The sequence below is a fragment of the Epinephelus fuscoguttatus genome, linkage group LG7 (genome assembly GCF_011397635.1).
Source record: "Epinephelus fuscoguttatus linkage group LG7, E.fuscoguttatus.final_Chr_v1".
Lineage (NCBI taxonomy): Eukaryota > Metazoa > Chordata > Actinopteri > Perciformes > Serranidae > Epinephelus > Epinephelus fuscoguttatus.
The window spans coordinates 31260660-31279369 of NC_064758.1; the positions used below are offsets into that span (position 1 = coordinate 31260660).

Genomic DNA, 18710 nt, shown 5'->3' on the forward strand with positions numbered 1-18710 from the left:
ACAATTTTTAAAAATATACATTTTTGTAGCTATAACATTTAAAAAGAAAAATCAACAGGTAAGGTTTTCTTTTTGAAAATAAAATAGAAAAACAAACACAAAAACTAAAGTGAGAGAGTGTGCTGAATCAGAAGAGATACCCGTATCTGAGTTTAAAATACTTTCATCATTTTCCCTGCCTTCAAACAAATACAGTACGTAAAAAATGAGATGGGAACAGAAGCGTACAGTACACAGGGGGTCAAGAGTATTCACAAAGCATCATGTTCCAACGTGTTATTAGCACCATTACTCTTCAGCCATACTGCACTTTTTTACTCTTTCCATCATTCAGTTTTTAATGGAAAAACACCATGAGTGTCGAGGCGATGTGGCACAGACCTGTCTGTGTGGGTGGGATTGTCTGTTACGCAGTTTTCATTAGTGTTCTCCCTTTCTCAGAGATAATGTTAAGAACATATTGGAGGGTAATGCCTTGACGAACAATCATTCGTTTGAAACGACTCCCAGTGATGAGAATAAAAAAAGGCGAAGAGTTGCTCATACATTCACCTTGCCTGCCCAGGCCGACTCGTAGACGTCAGCTCAGAAGCAAGAAAACAAAATTAAAAAAAGAAAATGCATTGCGAAATTGACAGAGAGATTGCATTAAATCTGTTTAGCATATTTACTGTATATAACATCTGTAATGTAATATATATAGTCAACTTTTGTTCATATATATCTGCACTTCTTCAATAGCGTTTACTTTCATAACACTGATTGAAAATCGATACCCTGCAGAAAACACTGTCAGTAAGTAGGTGTGTGGGACAACCATTACAAAAACAGAGTGAACACAGACAAGTGCTTGATTGTCTCACTAAATGTCTTCAGTGTGTCTGTAAGGAGCCATCCAGGGATCGTTCAGCTGCTGCTCCTTTCAGGGCTGTGCTAAGTAAGGTTGAGGAGAGGAGAGGAGAGGAGAGGAGAGGAAAGGAAAGGAAAGGAAAGGAAAGGAAAGGAAAGGAAAAGAAAGGAAAGGAGTAGGACGCACCTGGATCAGACTATGGTGGACTAGGGAGGTTAATATTTTGGGCAGCAGTGTGGACACCCGTAAATTGCGTTTTCTATTGTTTTTTTTTTAATCCTTCCCTGCAACCCTACCTTGAGGTCTCTCCATTGTTTGTCTTGGTGGGTGCAACAGAGACAAGGAGGGTGTGTATGTGCTTATGTGTGTGTGTGTGTGTGTGTGTGTGTGTGTGTGTGTGTGTGTATGCATGTATACATTTCCAAGTTTCTACTGCCACTTCATTAGCTTGGAGCCATGAGGTAAATCCAGGAGGCTTTCATCAGTTCCAGTTGAGGAAAGGGTATCCGGGGCAGACCAGCGCCGTTTGCGTGGACGCGGCTGCTCTGGGAGAGCGGGAGGCTCTGCAGCCAGAGCACGTGGAGGGGCCGGTGCGGTAGGAGGCGGGTGGTGGGGTAAAGGGGGAGGAGGAGGTGGAGGTGGCATCTCCTCCCTGTGCGAGCTGCTGGGCTCTCCCGCAGCCCTTGAGGGGAGTTGCGTGCGATGGGCCCTGGAGCCGATACGCGTGTGTGTCCGGTGGGTTTGGGTGGGTGTGGGGGTGAGAGCCAGGCAGATGTCCCCCTCCATGAGCTGGCGGCAGGGGAGGCCATACAGCTGCGTGGTTCTCTGAGGGCAGCAAGAAGACCAGCCTCGGTCCTGTACAAAGAACGGATACTCCACCAAGACCTTCAGTAACTCCTACACAAAACCACAACATTGTTACACACTCAACCAGAAGGTCTCTCATGTCTGTCACTTATTATCACACAGTCTGACTTTACTGTGTAATAATATCAGGAGCAAGATAAGAAGTTACAGGAATACTTCACTGCTGAAATGACCAGTCATATATAAATAACTCACCCTGTGTTACATTGAATTTGTCAAGAAAAAAAGGTTGTTCTTGTATGCCTCCACAGTGAACGAAGAATCCAAAAAACAGATAAAATTCTTGATGAATTTAAGTCATGTGGGTCCTTGTTTAACACCAGCAAAACTACATAAAAACATCCATTTACAAACTCTCATACAGCTCATGTACTCCCCAGACAGAGAGCCCTAACCAACAGGGACCTGAGCTCATCTATGCTCTCTTTAAAGCCAGACTCCATTGACAAAAACAGTAAATTTACTTTGCTGAACATAGGAGATGCTGGTCTACCACTTCCTCAATCTGTAGTTTGTGTTATTTTGTGACATTGGTGAATGCAGACTAAGCCTTTAAAACACCTAAGTTGCAACAAACGAAGTGATCGGGGCAGCGATAGCCCAGCAGCTCTTGTTTTCAGTGAGGTAAAATTACTGTTACTGTCAATGGAGTCTGGCTTTAGATAAGAGCACAGAAAAAATTTTACTTTCAATTTAATTTCCCATCAGAAAGGGCTGTCTGTTTGGGAAGTACTGAGCATACCACTGAATAAAGTAAAAGTTTTTTTGTGCTCTGTGCTCTTATCTAACGCCAGACCGCATTAACAAAAACAGTAATTTTACCTCACTAAACACAAGAGCTGCTGGTCTATCGCTGCCCCCATCAGTTCGTTTGTTTGCGACTTCACTGTATTAAAGGCTTAGTCTGCATTCACCAAAGTTACAAAGTAACACAAACAGACAACAGATTGAGGCAGTGGTAGACCAGCAACTCCTGTGTTTAGCAAAGAAAAATCACTGTTTTTGTCAATGCTGGATGCTGGTCTACCACTTCCTCAGTCTGTAGTTGTTTGTGTTAGTATGTGACTTTGCTGAATTCAGAGTAAGCCTTTAATACACCAAAGTTGCAAACAGTGAGGTAAAATTAATGTTTTCTCAATGGAGTCTGGCGTTAGATATAAGCATAGAAAAGTGTTACTTTGAATTTCCCATCAGAAAGGGCTGTCTGTTTGGGAAGTACGGAGTATACGACTGGATAAAGTAAACTTTTTCTGTGCTCATATCTAACACCAGACTCCATTGACAAAAACAGTAATTTTATATTGCTGAATACAGGAGCTGCTGGTTTACCACTGCCCTGATCAGTTCAATTGTTTGCGACTTGGTCTGAATTCATTGAAGTCCCATAATAGCACAAACAAACTATAGATTGAGACAGCGGTAGACCAGCAGCTCCTGTGTTCAGTGAGGTAAAATTACTGTTTTTGTCAATGGAGTCTGGCTTTAAAGGGAGCATAGGTGAGTTCAGGTTCACGTTGCTAAGGGCCGTCTGTTTGGGAAGTACTGAGCATACGACTGGATACATGAGACTTTGGTTATACTGCACATGTATTCAACATAACACAGAGTGAGTGACTGATATACAGTGGTCATTTGGGGAGTGAAGTACTTCTTTAAATCGATGTTTTTACCTGAGAACATCTACAGACTAATCTGTGAGTGATTTGCATTAACGCTCATCTCGTCATGCACCTATTCATTAAGTTATTTCTGATCATGCTGCTCAAGTGTAAGCTGAAGCATATATTCAAAGAGAAAGCTGACCTGAGTGTTGCGGTCTGTGAGGTGGACCTGCAGGTGGCTGAAGCCCTGTGCACTGCTGGCTGAAATCAGGAGCACGGTGCAGGTGCTGAGGTGGAACTCTGGGGAGGTATCTGCGCTCCTCAGGAAGTCCTCGGTCCGCAGCTCCTCCACCCGCTTCAACCGCCCGCTGGCCAACTCAATCAGAGAACCCTTGGTGAAGTGAGGTAGGAGCGCAGGGGGAGACGGGTGAAGGGCCGGGGGTGAGGTGTGATGATGGGACGGAGATAACTCTCTCCCTCTGTCTCTGTCTCTGTCCCGTCGTCTCTCACGCTCACTGTCTCTTTCTTGGTCTTTGTCATGTTGTAGGTGCTTCTCTTTGTCTTTAGTTCGCTCCCTGTCCCTTTGTAGGAGTTTTTCTCTGTCTCTTTCTTGGTCTCTGTCCCGGTCTCTTTGCGACCTGTCATGGCTGTTAGGCAGACCCAGGGGTGAGTGTGGTGAGTTCCTTAGATTGTGCTGCCTGGGTCCTGGCTCCCTGTGCAGGTTGTACAGAGCTGTTCCTGAGGGGCTGTAGAGTGGGTAGGCCTGGACCTGAGGGCTGGGGTGGCACACTGATCCCAAGGAGTAGTAGATCTGGGCTTCAGCTGGTGTGGCCCCTAGGGGGTCCAATAGTCCCCCTCTACCTGCCCTGGGGACTGGTCCGAGGGGATGGGGACTGGTTGAGAGTAAATTGGAGCTGGTCTTACCTATCCCATGCGGATGTCTGTCCTGCAGTGAGGAATGTGGCTCAGGGCCCTCCTGAGCTTGAGAGTCTGACAAAAATGTCCCTCCAGAATGGACGCGTGATGTTAGATCCTCCTGCTGTCTCCGTCCACCGTTGGTATGGGAACTGTGTGGACTGATGTCCAGACGTGTTCTGCTGCTATCGTTCCCATATTCTCCTGTGAGCAGAGGCCTGGAGGTTGAGGCAGTCCTGCTGCCTGGTCCGTCCAGGCCATTGGGCCTCTTGCTCAGGTATCTGTGTCTGGCTTCAACAAAGCTTGGATCTTGGGGGTAGAGAGAGTGGTGGCTAAACAGATATGACGGGGAGAAGAGAGAGGAGCTGTTGTCCCGCCTGCCACTGTTAATGTAGGACCATATCTCTCTAGAATCAGCTGGGAAGGGAGTCTTAAAGGAGGAAGTGGAGGAGGAAGATGGGGAAGGTGGCAAGGAGAGGGGCCCTTCCCCTCTGAGCCACCTTGAGTGGTGGGGCAGGGGCGAGGAGAGAGGATCATCTCTCCAGGCAGGAGAACCTGAGCCCCTCCGCTCGACAACCTGCCCTGGGAAAAGGGGGAGAGAGACAGAGGGAGAGTAGCTCAGGTGCCATGGTAGGGGCAGGGGGAGGCCTGGTGCTGGAGCAGGAAGGGGTGGAGGAGTATGTAGGAGATGGGCGTTTGGGTTAATCAGAGCTCGGTCCCTGTCACCGGTCTCCCTCCCTCCGTCTCCTCCCCCTGTGCTGGACCGAGTCCGGAGAGGCACAGGGGGTTTAAACTCGTCCAGTGGGACGTGGTGTTCTGCCGATCCTTGCCGAGACTCCCTCTTCTTGGGAGGGAGGCACTCTTTGCCGCGGTCGGGGCTGGGATTCATGGGTGGGCTCCAGCGGCAGTGGGGGCCCCCTGTGTGTGGGTGTAGGCTAGGTCACATGGGCCTCACGGGAGAACGAGGGGCGCAGACAGAGGGGAAGGCTGCTACACAGCATCACTGTCGGATCACTGTTGAGTCTTTTGTACTGAAGCGCCACTCACCTAGAGAGAGGGTAACAGAAAGGGGAGGTGAAAAGGAGGAGGAGGACAAGAGAAATTCAGTATGAACATAGAAAAAGGACAGTCTGTTAGGTCCTGGCATCAGTTGTAGTTAAGACGAAGCTGTCAGTCTGGTCAGACATGCAAACAAACATTCAGCTGCATCAGACAGATGGCGAGAAATCAGCCAGCGACTCTCTCATATAAACTACTTTAAAAAGGTTAGAAACTCTTAGCGTTTTGATAGCTGTCGCTAATTAGTCATTACCTACGTGCACGGCGGTGGGACTGAAACTACCCAACTTACTCGTTTCATTCAAACACATTACTCCCACATGTGGACTAAAAATATAGTTTGCAGCCAATGAAGTTCAGAGGCAGTGCAGTAAGAACACATACACACACACACACACACACACACACACACACACACACACAGAGTGTTCACAGCAGGAGAGTTTTCATCTCTGACTCTCAGGGGATGATTGGAATATGTAGATATGTTTTTGTACCACTTTCATGAACCACCCCCACGACACCCCCGGGTGTTCTCTGTATTCTATATGAGCTTACTACTAGCACCCCCCACCCCACCCCTTCTCTTTCAGACACGCACACGGACAGCAACAGACACACATATACTCCCTCAGGCGGCTGTACTTACTCCCCCAGTGATAGGCAAAGCTGGTCACCACCCACCCAAAAGCTGACAGAAACACTGTTGATATTACCACCAGTTGTTGTGGATACAGGATATGTGTCTTTGCATATTAATTATGTGTCACAGCAGGGGTGTGGGGAAATGTGTGTGATTGTCTGTGTGTGTGTGTGTGTGTGTGTGTGTGTGTGTGCATGCATGTTTGTGTGCATGTGTAATTTCTTTCCTTTCTGTGAGAAATGTGTGAATGTGTTTATTTGTTTAGGTCTTTGTGTGCGTGTGTGTTTGTGTTTGAGTCCTCAAATGTGTCAGAGATTTTGCAGCCTTGTTTCATTCAGTGAGAAGTGCGGGGGAGCTCTACTAATTCTCCTCCAAACGTTTTAAAGGGAGCTCTTTTCAAGTGATGGTTGCCGCGCCGCCAGCCCAGCTGTTCCCTTCCCACCACCACCGCCGCCACCACAACACCACAGCACCATGCTGCCACTCAGCCCCGCACTCACCCGCAAGTCTGTCTCAACAGCCTACCAACTCTCTGCCGTCTCACCATCCACCACAGTCGCCATGGCAACTGTGTCCACACACACACACACTCACACACACACGCGCATCCACTCGGTTAGAGAGGTTAGATGGGGATACTCCATGGAGAGGCGGGTAAACTGTTGCTCATCAAGTGACTTGGTCCAAAAACAGAATAAGTGTTGAGTGAAGCAAGCTGTTTGTGCATCTGAGTGGAACACTGAAAACTGGGTGGTGAGAAGAGGAGGGGGATTCTTTGTCCCAGACACTGACAGGACGGGTGTGATGGAGGAGAACGTGGGAAATGTTTATGAGGTCAACAAACGTGCTGCTGATCTGATGTGAAGCCTTGTGAGTGCAATTTAGGCGGTATGTTTTCAGCTCAGGTGAAAGGTAACATGGCCTCCTGTGGGCTGGAAGCACCCACTGACCTCTGGGGTTTGTGAAAACTGCTATTCTTGAGATGAAAAGCCTTCAGATGACAGCAACAATCAGAAATGGCTCCTTATGTAATTCATACATATCTTAATTAATATTTTTCTATCAGTATTTTTCCCAGAATAATCACATTTTCATCAAATTGATTATAATGATCTTATCAATCTATTAAATGTGACAGATATAAGATTAACACAGCAGCACCCACACAGCTAAGCACTTTATCGACTTAATAGAAAGAAAAAACTTCAATACATTTTTTAGATGATCAACAATTAATATTTTCAATTAAGAAAAAAGACGCAATAAAGACAATTTAAAATCCCACATAAAAAATCTATCTCAAAATAAGTGTTCCAGTTACACACAGTATTCAAAAGGTCTGATTTCGTCTAACTCATCACATATTTTATTTACTTAAGAACTCTGCTTTGGCTGCACGACAACTTGTGTACCATCCAGATTTCATACATTAAACAAAAAAAAAAAAAAAAAAATCTGGTTTCAGTATTTGTCCTCAAATGACTCTGACGCCCTTGTCATTTCGACAGCCCTTATGAAAAGGGTTGTCAAAATAGACCTAATATAAACTTGCCAAAAGAGTACAAGAAAACAAAGAACACAATTGTGCATGTGGAGGAGTTTGCAGAGAAATGTCTTCTAACAGAATACTCCTACACTGTGCAGACATGCACACAGAGCTGGAGTTTAGCTGGAGCTACTGTGCTCGTAGCATTTAAATATATGAAAACCCGGCAGATCACAGGCATAATTATACCACACATTATTTCCAATGGAAAAACTCCTCATGACTTCTGACATGCTATGTAAGCATAAATGCAATTCCTTAAATAAAAAGTTATTTTCAGTTCGTTGTTTTTTTGCTTACAACTGATAAAAATAAAAACTGTCTGAAACTGTTTTTGTATGAAAATGTAAGAAGCTAACAGTCTTTAACTTGCTCTTGAGTAACTGTCACATCAGACGTATCTATTTGCACCACTCCACCTCATCCCGCCTTTTCTCTTCATGCATTTCTCAGGAGTACTGTCAAATGCAGCTCAACTCTCATGACTGCAAACCTCAGAAAAACAGAACTACGGAATATTAGACTCTAGTTTTGCCTTTTTTGCGATCAAATAAAACATCAACCGACAGTCCAGTGGTGCTAATTGCACCAGAAGACGGCTCTTTTAATCCATAAAGAGCAGTTAGAGAATGTGGGAGCAGGCAGACAGGTTGATGGAGTTGGTAGTTGTTGTGATGTGATGTGAGACTGACCTTAGTGCGGGCTGAGAAGACGTCCCAGTCTTGGCAGTCATTCATATTCCAGTCCTCCCAGAGGGTCAACCCACTCCTCAGCTCCTCACTGTGCTACACTGCTCCTCCACAGCACCGCCGCCAGTTACAACACCCGCAGATATCAGCAGCCTCCAGCTACACACTGCCTCTGATCTCTGTACGCATGAAATAACACCAGCGAGCCCACCAAACTGAGGGAAAGAACTGAGAGCCTGCTATCCGTCTCTGTGTCTGTTGTGTATGTGACTGTGTGTGTGTGTGTCAAGAGTGTGTGTGCGCGCGTTTGTGTGTGTGTGCTTGTGTGTGCAAAGGGCTGAGGAAATGAGTAATATCTAGCAGTGAGAAACATGTCTGCTATGCAGAGCCACACAAGCAGACCAGTTGCTGCTGCCGCCCACTTGCTTTAATCACTGTGAGGGATATAAACATGCATACACACACACACGTATATATGCACACACAACCGTACACACACATACAAACAGTCAAGGATGCAGCAAATACAGATAATATATTGGGTGGTATATGCTGACTATATGCCGCCTTTGTGCTGTCTGAAGGTGAGCTTTCCACTTAAGTTCCACCACTTAAATGCGTCTTTTGACATGAAAAGCCATGAATAAATCAGCCAATCAGCCATTAAATCATGAATCTATATTTCTGAAGACATGTTGGCACATAAAAGAGAGGGAAGGATGGAGGGGAGGCAGAGAGACAGTTGATGAGAGACAGGGAGGGACGTGGTAGGAGGCTCATCCTACACACACTCTCAGACTTAGGCTTTTGCTGCTGCCTCTGACTCAAAACTAAACCTCACATCCATCACACACACACACACACACACACACACATGCACGCACACACATGCAAACACACACACATGCAAATACGCCATACTTGTTCTTTTTGTTTATCTGTAGTTTTCATCAGAATTTTGTGTCCTTTGTTCTCATCAAAGCACTTTGCGACGAACCTGTTGTTAAAAGAGCTTTTATGAATAAATTTGATTTGACTTCAAATACGTGCACACACACACACACACACACACACAGAAACACACACTCTCATACGCTAACAGGAGGACTGCAGGAGAGCTTTGAATGATTTGCCTCAGTGATTCAGTCAGTGCAAGTGAAGTGTGTTGGTATGGCTGGTATGGCTTATTAGGGCTGAATTGGTGAGAGCAGTGTAGCTCATTCACGGCAAGAAATCAGAAACCTGTCAGTATAGAAACCTTTTAGAAAATAATAAACAGGCGCAAGGTTGCAAAATGCAACGCTATGCAAATAACCCCGCCAGCTCCCCCGTCAAAGAAACAGGGCCAAACCTCAGTTCAAACAAGCTTATGTTAATTACCAGCGCAGAAATGCAATACAGGAGTGAAAACATAAATTGGAGCACAGGGGGAAATAGGATTTAATGAAGCAATCAAATCATTATTGGTGGCGAATTATAAGAAGCAATCTTTATGTTCTTTCATATTTCTATGAGCAATTCATCCGAGCTTTTAAACACAGAGCAAAATGCAGACTCGTATCCACCGACGTGAATTAGAGGTTAACCTTGTCTAACTTCTCAACCTCAATGGAGTGGAAAGCTAATCAGATTTGGATGTGTGTGCAGGCAAATCAGCCTCGAAGGCCACATTTAAACATTCTCACAGTGAGGGTGACAACTGCCAAGAAAGTCTCCTCTGACATTTAGGAGGAGATTACTTTTTATTTTGCAAAGTGAATGTTGCTCGAAAAAAAAAAAAAGATGTGCGCTGAGGTTGTGTGGGCACAAGTGCTGTCTGCTCTGGCATTTGCTGTACTTTGTGTGGGTTCATTACAAGTATCACAATTATTAGAGTAAAGATGCATATTTCTTTTTAATTTTGGAACATTTACTTTTGGGCAGCAGGGTAATGACACATGGGAATTTAATCAATAGTCAATCTTGGCAACAATACTTAATTGTTAGGCATTAAATAAGTTAGAAAAAATCTTAAACATGATATGAAATAAAGAAAAATCCATCTGTTTATAAGCGCAACAAACATACAGTGCTGGACCTGACACATTCTGTGCCCTGGTTGCGCTTTCCCTGGCACCCCCACCGCCCCTCACTAAAAAATAAATGTATGTATTTTATTATCATTGATACTATCTTTTATATTTATTCTAAACAAGAAGAGCTAATGGGAAATCAGCACAAGTGAATAACTCAGCTAAGATAATTATTAATTTTATAATAATATTTTTTCTCTAAATAAATATCAAATTTAGCAGATTTCATCTTCTTCTTCTTTTTTTTGTTTTGTACTTCACCTCAGATGACCTTTGCCCTTTTATTTCCACCCACTCTGATGCTCTCCACATAAATTCTGGTAGGTCTGGGGTTTTTTTTTATGTCACAAAAAATAAAATAAAATCCTATTTTCCTTATGGGGTTGGAGAGGCACAATTTTAAAGATCTGCCCTGAATTAATCTCCAATAAAATGGATCAACAGGCTGAGAATTGCAGATTCTGACTCATTTATGAGGCCAGTCTACAAACAGGAAATTGCTCATTTCACCCTTTTTAGTTTTGTTAAGATTTAAAAAAAAATGTTAAAAACTAATTAAAGTGTGCTGTTCGCCGCATGTAAAATAAAGTTGCCTCCATAAACATGTTCCTATGGTTATATCACACAAAGAAACTAATTGCTCACAAGGTGTCAGAGTTGACTTGGCAATTTAAAGTGTCCAACACATGATTATACAAGATAACATCCCACATAAATAACACATTTTTTAACCAATACGATAAAAATCTCAAGGTCGCAAGTTAGTGAGAAATCATACCTTGTATATTAAAATGTAAAAAAATAAATTAATTAAACAATGTGAAGCAAATAAAATAATGGCTTTCTTCAAAACAGCATCGACACCCCTGCCCTCTAATCAGCATTTAGTGCTCACAGTTAGAACAGAACAATCTCCATAAATCATATCACTTGTCAGTATTTGATATAAATTTAGATGTAATAGTCCAGTCATAGTGAAAGAGGAGGAAGTAGAGCAAGAGCCGGGTTCATCAAAAGGGTGTTTACTACAATATAGAGATATAGAAATGACTGTTGTGCTCTACTTACGTATGCACACTTTGATATTTAGCATATTGAACACGCGCACGCACTCCACAGACACACACACACACACACGCACAGGCAGGCAAACATCAACACCAGTGGAGTCACACTGTGCTGTCAATCATTTATGGCACCACTGAGACGTTTGGTGCACTCTTTCCCCAACTCATGCTCGCTGTTCCTGTCTGTCTTTCTCTCTGGCTTTGCACTCTTTAATCTGTCCATCACACACACACACACACACAAACACAAACACACACGGGGTCAGGTCCAGACAAGAAAGGTCAGAGGAGTCACACTACACCGAACAAATCACGGTGGTGGAAGTGTGAAGTAGCAAACGACTTGTACAGGTAACACTCTCTACCTCTACCTCAGGAAGTTGTGCTGAACACAGGACGTGTTTAACTCTCGTAGCTTCTTGTCCCTTTTGCAATCTAAACTGGCATTTTGCTTTTCTTTTTTCTCTTTCCCCCCCCTTCCTCATGCGTAGCCTTGTATGGGGTGTCTGATCACGTTTCAGGCTGAGTGGGGGATCTATGATGGACGTCTGATGCAGCAGAAATTTGTTGCTGAATGTAACAGATCTGAACAGAGGGGAGAGTAGAGGAGAGTGGAGGGGAGGAGGGGGGGTTAGAGGACAGAGCAGATAGATAGATAGATAGATAGATAGATAGATAGATAGATAGATAGATAGTAGAGCTGCGATGATTAATTGATTAGTTGACAACTCATTTAAAAATTCAGTTAAAGTAAAATCAGTGATTTAGATTTTTTTTTATATATTTGTGTCCAGGATCATTCTTTGGCTCCTTCAGTGGACACACCTCCAGCATCTTAGCGCAGAGAATACTGCTTATTCTTTCATGAAACCTAATTTTATACACATGGCAATTTTTTAATCGTTCAAATTCAACTGGGTGGTTAAAATACTGTGACTCAAACTCATTTATTTTTGCTTTTCCCAGACTTCAAATCAAATTCCAATTAACTTTTAATTAATAATCAGTATTAGTAATTTTTTTTTTAGAAAAAAAGTCAAATTTCTCTCATGCTTTTTTCTTTAATGTGAATATTTTTTTACCCCTCTGTGACAGTAAATTGAATATATTTGTGTTACGGACAAAACAAGACATTTGAGAACATCATCTTTGGGCTTTAGGAAATACTGATTGACATTTTTTCCTAATTTTATGACATTTTATAGACCAAATAACTGATCAATCAAGCAAGAAAATAATCTGTGTGTGTGTGTGTGTGTGTGTGTGTGTGTGTGTGTGTGTGTGCTACTGTGTTAACAGCTAATAAGAGTCTGTGGCTTTGCAGCAGCTCGATCTTCAGTCCAGCACCTTCAGCGGACGCACCTAGTACGGCTTATTTTCTCATCATTTTGAAACCTTATTTTAAATATTTGGCAATTTTTTAATCATTCAAATTCGGCTAGTTGGTTAATAACACACTTTTCTGTGATGTGACAAACTCAGAACGCATTTATTTTTGCTTTACCTGGACTCAAATTAATCGGCAACTAAATTGATAAATGATTCATCTGTTTGAGTAATTTTTTAAATAAAAATAAAGTGAACATTCTCTGACTCTAGCTTCTTTAATGTGAATATTTTTAGGTTTTTTACTCCTCTGTGACAGTAAACTAAATATATATAACAAGACATCTGAAGATGTCATCTTGGCCTTTGGGAAACACTGATCAACATTTTCTGACATTTTATAGACCAATTAACCAATTGGGTAATTAAGGAAATACTCAACAGATTAATCGGCAGTCTTAATAGAGAGCTGGAGTGGTGGCGGGAGGGGAGGAGGGGAGGAGGGGAGTACTACTAGCCGTGTGTGGTGGCTTACTCCACAAGGAGCCGGGCTAAGCTGATAAAAGGACAGGGTGATACGGGCGATAGCTTATTGGGCAGAAGGCCAGGTCAGCCTTCAGGGCCCATTCTTCAGCAGGATGAGCCAGCAGCCCTGCACGCAAAGACTCATTCTAACATTGACTCTCTGTGGAAATGTGCTCACTCATGACAGACTTGCACAACACGATGAAAATGTCTCCTGATTTTGGGTTAAGAACAAGATCAACAGTGTGTGCCATAAGTGCAGCAACTATATAGAGGAATATACCACCTTTAAAAAAGCCGAGTCGTAAACAGAGTATGCTAAACATTGCGAGAAAGAAGCTGATTGGAGGAGAGTGGAACAGCGTGAGTGATGCAGACAAGAGGGTGACGCCTGTAACGTATTGCTGGGTTAATCCCTGTGAATCCTAACTGGTACGGCCTAAGGAAGGCTTAGTATAGTTCTGGGAGGAAATCCCCCTGTGTAGTGGTACAGGCCATTAGCCCCTAGGGTATAAATAGGGCAGCTATGGCTCCTTAAGCTGGCTTTTACGCAATATCAGTTAAAAATATGACTTGACTAATTACATGCAGGTCAGCCAGTCAGCAGAAGCAAAAATTCCTCCACCTCGTTCTGCTCTTCCTCTGACCATGGCAGACTACTGCAGTGTTCTCTGCTTATACACACACACTGCATATACTAGTGTGCACACTGAGGTCAGCAGGGAACAAGTGGAACAGTTGACAGGTATTCTGCAAACCTTGAGGCTGACATTTTCAAAGGCGGGTGTTATGTTGTTGTCATTCATTGACATTTAAGTGTCTTCTGATGGGAGTTTCGTCTCTGCACTTTTCCACTGTGTCAATCTGATAATATGCCTCTTATGCGGCATCTGCACTAGCTACATTTTCAACCACAAAGAGATGACTTTGGTTTCAATTTGCTGGCATTGTGCGAATCACCAAGATGTTAAAAAAAAAAGACATGACAGAAGCATCAAATGTGGCACTACTAGTGAGGTGACAGCAATTCTTATGCGACTGTAGTGATGTCACATAACGCTGCTGCACAGTCATGCGTTTGTGTTTCCAGTTGTGCAGCTCACTTGTTTTCCCAAATTAGGTTCCCAACTTTTTACATGCTCTGCTTCACTGGCTCACAGGTAGCAGTCACTCTCACTAGTTTGTGACACGATTAGCCCAACTCAGAGCCCTTGATGCGAGTAGTACTCTCACACTATGAGATCAGTAACTTACAAAGGGGGGGTTGCAGGGAAGAGGAGAGGGGAAAGAGAGGAAGCGAGACAAAGTGTGACGGGGTAGAAACAGCTTGAAAGAGAGAGGACAAGTGTGTGTGCATGTGTGAAAGAGGAGGGGGGGATTACTTTTCATTCCAAAGATTTGTTGTTTTTGGCGGTGTCCCCTGGCGACTGACAGTCAAACCGGGTTTTCTGTTGGTTCTCTAGTTTAGCAGCAAAATGTCAGCAAGCTGTAAGCAAACATGGTGATGACTTCTCCACTGAGAGACCATGGCCAGGTCTCCCGTTGGAAACTCAAGTGCCATTCATGTTTAGAGAGACTGTCTAGACTGGCTTCACAGATACTGTCTGGAGTACCTTTATCACTGCCGGTATTCAAGGCAACGTTGCTATACACTGCCATTATTGCTATTGCTCTACAACCCCTCCCACACCAAATCTGCTGCCCAGCCAGCCACACACGGTCACAGCCATTTACTCAACACATGGCTTATGCTGTTTGTTACAGAGGGTGCTGCAAATTATATTGAAATGGGATTGAGTGGGCTTAATGCTTGTTTTCAAAATGAAAATAGGGAGAGTCCCACTTGAGAGAGAACCTTTATCACGCAGCTATTTGATAATCTCTGCTAATAAATGCCAAAAAAAGGAGGTCAAATTAAATTAGAGACAGATGTTTTTGCTGAGTGATTTTAATTCAGCGAAGGATAAAAAAAAGAAATGGATAATACAGGAGCATTGCAAGGGTAGGGAAGGTAATACACATCCAACTTGAGGACAAGCTTTCAGGACACTATTGATGCTATAGGCTACAGGATGTCTCAGATGTTACACTTTCTGTACAGTGATACCAAAACCGATACTGTGAAATATATTGTGTTTGTGCACGTTGGGTCCGTCTGTACGAGGGAGCAGATATACTGATCTGCTGGGCTCCGGCAGGCAGAGATGCAGGCCTGGCTGAAAAACTGTGGGTGTAAGCGGTGGGTGGCAGGGTTGAAAGGTCGTTGACCCCTATTGTAGATGAAGTGTGGAGGAGGAGGAGAACATTCTGCTTGATCATACACAAGGGTTAGCGAGTCAGGGCCAAAGAAAACGATCGGTGCGAACACAAAGAGCAAAGAAAAGATAACTGACAGATTGTATGTGCATGTTTGCATATGCACACACACACACGCATGAACACATCATCACCTCACCCCTAATTGTGTCTGAATGTAAACACATCCTATGAAATAGCACTTCCTGCACCTCTCTCTCCCTCTCTCTCTCTCTCGGGACACCCCCACTGACAGGTGTGTCTGTCACCTTAAAGTAGTCTGGCGCGGTGTCAACTGTATTCAAACACCTGCCTGTGTTTGGGATTATTCATCACACTCCTGGCTCCTCGGCTGAGCTCCCAAGCCAATTCTCATACCCTTCAACTGTGAGAGTGCTGATCTGGGAACAGTAGGCATGGAGGTCCCCTTGACTGATTCAAAAATGCCGTAAATGCAGAATTAGCTCACGATCAGCATGTACTTTAGAGAGATTTGTGCAGTACCATTTAGTTGCTACTGTGTCTTAAATAACTGGCAGTGGATGTTAAGATCTATATGCCTGTGTTGACTCGTCAGTGCACTGTAGAATAATCTCAAACTTCACATACATTAAAGCTACAGCTGGTAAAAATTACAAAAACTTTTTTTTTTTGGTCATATTTGTTGAAACTCTCACCACATTCACACAGAACTAAACGAGACAGACTGAAAAAATCATACTCCTCTGTCTGCTCCATTGCCTTGTAGTGCTTCCAACGGCCTTACCGACATGAATGAAAACAACCAATCAGAGCTGAGAAGTCTCTAACGGAGTCATCAATCATGTCAGTCACTGCTTGTGAACTGTGGTCACACCATCAAAATAGGCGCCACTGATCAGATATGAATCAAGATCCTGTTACTGCAGTGTCTCTTTCCTCACCTTAAATGTTTCTGAATGGGCCGCAAGTGACTTACAAATATGTCAAGTTTGTACAAAACACACTTTATTTTTAAGATTTTCCGGCACAGAGCTTTCATTATGAAGTGCCGTTTCCTGCTGTAGAGTGAGTGACTAACGGACCGCTACTTAGCAGAGACAGCAAACTAGCAAAACACAAGTATGACGCTGAATATATTCAACTGTGTGGACCTTGAACCAATGACTAAGGAGAAATCTGGACCAGGTGGGAACCACTGTTGTAGTGTACTGTTTAGCTGTACAAAGAGAAAGTTGGTCCAGCTTCTGTCGACCGTTTCCAACATGTCGGCTGGGTCATAAACATCGTCATGTTACAGCTAGACAGTACACTAAAATATGTTTCTGAGTTAGGCAATGCAGTAACAGACTCTTGATTCATGTTTGATCACTGCTGCCTAGTTTGACAGTTTGACCACAGTCCACGAGCATTGACTGACATGATTGACAACTCCGTTAGAGACTTCTCGCCTCTGATTGGTTGTTTTTAGTGCGCCACGCCTGTGGACAATTCCAGTGAATGCCATCAGAAGCAGTGGGAAGAGGAGGAGGGACAAGATTTTGTTCGGCCTCATGTACTCCATCCGAATACAGTGACAGTTTCAGCAAATATGACACAAAGTTATTTTCATAAAAGCTACCAGCTGTAGCTTCGATTAAATGACGTACGGACGAGCTCATGTAAAGGCAGCACAGTTTTTAGAAATGTTGCCGAACACCAAGAAGGACAGATGCTCGACTCCCTTTCCGTTCTGAGGATGACATCCAAGTGTGTGTTTTCCCATAGGTGTGACTTTGAGTGACAGTGAGAGTGATTATCCATCACACATCCAGCAGTGAGCTGGTGAGTGTTTCCCTGCTCTCTGAGACCCTGAAGAGGAGCCGAGTGGTGAAAGAAAATGAATGCACGAGTGAGGTTATATGAGGTTATGCAGCCTCCAATACCTGCTAAACTGCTGCGCCCACAAAGGGTTTCATCGGGTGAAAGATGGGAATTTTCTCAGAAGCAAACACATGGCATACGGCCCAAAAAACCACACACACACGCATGCACAAAGTCATGTAATCATGCAAATGCGTAGTCTCTGCTCTGAATGTACACTTCACTCTAAGTTTTCCCTCTTTGTCTCTTTCACTTTCAGTCCCCCCTCCCCACCCACTCTCTGTCTTCCTCTCTGTCTTTCCCTTTCACTCAACTGGCTGGCTGTTTGAGAGCACACACTCAACGTGGGTGAGAGTGCTAGAGTAGAGTATATGACTGTCAACACAAGGTGCAGGGTGTGTGTATGTGCGCCTGTCTGTGTGGTGCTGTAGGTGGAGAGGCACAGCAGGGCGTGAAGGAGCGCTGTGATAATGACAGGCCATGCATTATATAACATGCAGATTGCATAAGGAGAAGATTATTTTAGGTCCAGATATTGAGGATGTATAAGTAATTTTTTTTTACGTGGGTGTACAGCACCATGCGCATCTCTAAGTACAAGGATGTGCGTTTGTGTAAAAATGTTCTGAAATGTGCTCATTTTTTGTGGTCTCTTTCGAGGAATGTGTGGGTGTAAGTAAACTAAGTGTATTATGTGTTTGTAAGAAGGGGGCATGAATGTTTTCAGATTTCTTTCATAGCTATCTGCATATCAAAACAAGTATGTGGGAATGTTGGCACATTTGTGTACAGTGTGCATAAGGGTGGCTTTATTGCAAGCTCCCACTCATTATCACTTTTAGACTTCAGAGAGATCCACTTGAAAGGGGCTGATTCTCCTTGTCGGGCGCAAACCTCGTAACTTCCAAGTTTTGATGATTTTCGTGTTCGAGCTTGCGTCGAAGAGGGAAAAAAAGCCCATCTATGGGCTGGACGAGTTTTATGAATCTGTCTTTTAGCTGCTCGGTGACAAGGTTATGGTCCTATAGGATGTGTTGTGTGGAGTCACAGAAGTGAGGCAGAGCAGATAGAGTCTCCGTGTGCCACTGCCTCCTCTGTGCACCTCGCTCCATGCATGAGTGTGCCCCTGTAAAAATAGACCTCTTAAAGGGCCAGCAGCCACTCAACCTTCTCCCACAAGAGGCCTGTTCTGCTCTTCAGGGTGACAGTACTCTAAGAAACATGGGATGGGAAAACATGCTGTATTTCTCATTCAGCCCACAGAGACAAGTTGTATTTCTGTTTCCCACGAGACATTGAAACATACCTACATTCAGTTTCTCTCTTTACATCATTCATGAGGGCACTTCTCTGGTACATAGCCAGTCATAAAACAGCGCTCCAGGTTTATATCAGTACGTTACTATGAAACAC

General features: G+C 43.8%; 1 protein-coding gene across 5 annotated transcripts in view; it reads right to left on the bottom strand.

Annotated features, from left to right (window-relative positions):
• Positions 1-24: 24 nt before the first annotated feature.
• The window catches only part of zmp:0000000926 (ataxin-1-like), a 134470-nt gene continuing 115784 nt past the window's right edge, over positions 25-18710 (bottom strand). For 3 of the 5 annotated variants that reach the window (XM_049580394.1, XM_049580395.1, XM_049580390.1), the window contains exons 2-3: positions 3521-5280; positions 25-1747 (exon numbers count right to left, since the gene is read on the bottom strand). In XM_049580394.1, coding sequence (XP_049436351.1) covers positions 1280-1747; positions 3521-5122 — 2070 coding nt within the window. In that variant the 5' untranslated portion in view covers positions 5123-5280 and the 3' untranslated portion in view covers positions 25-1279. Of the gene's footprint in view, positions 1748-3520; positions 5281-8173; positions 8553-9091; positions 9168-18710 lie in introns of those variants that run through there. The other 2 variants (XM_049580393.1, XM_049580392.1) reach the window with 2 other exon arrangements.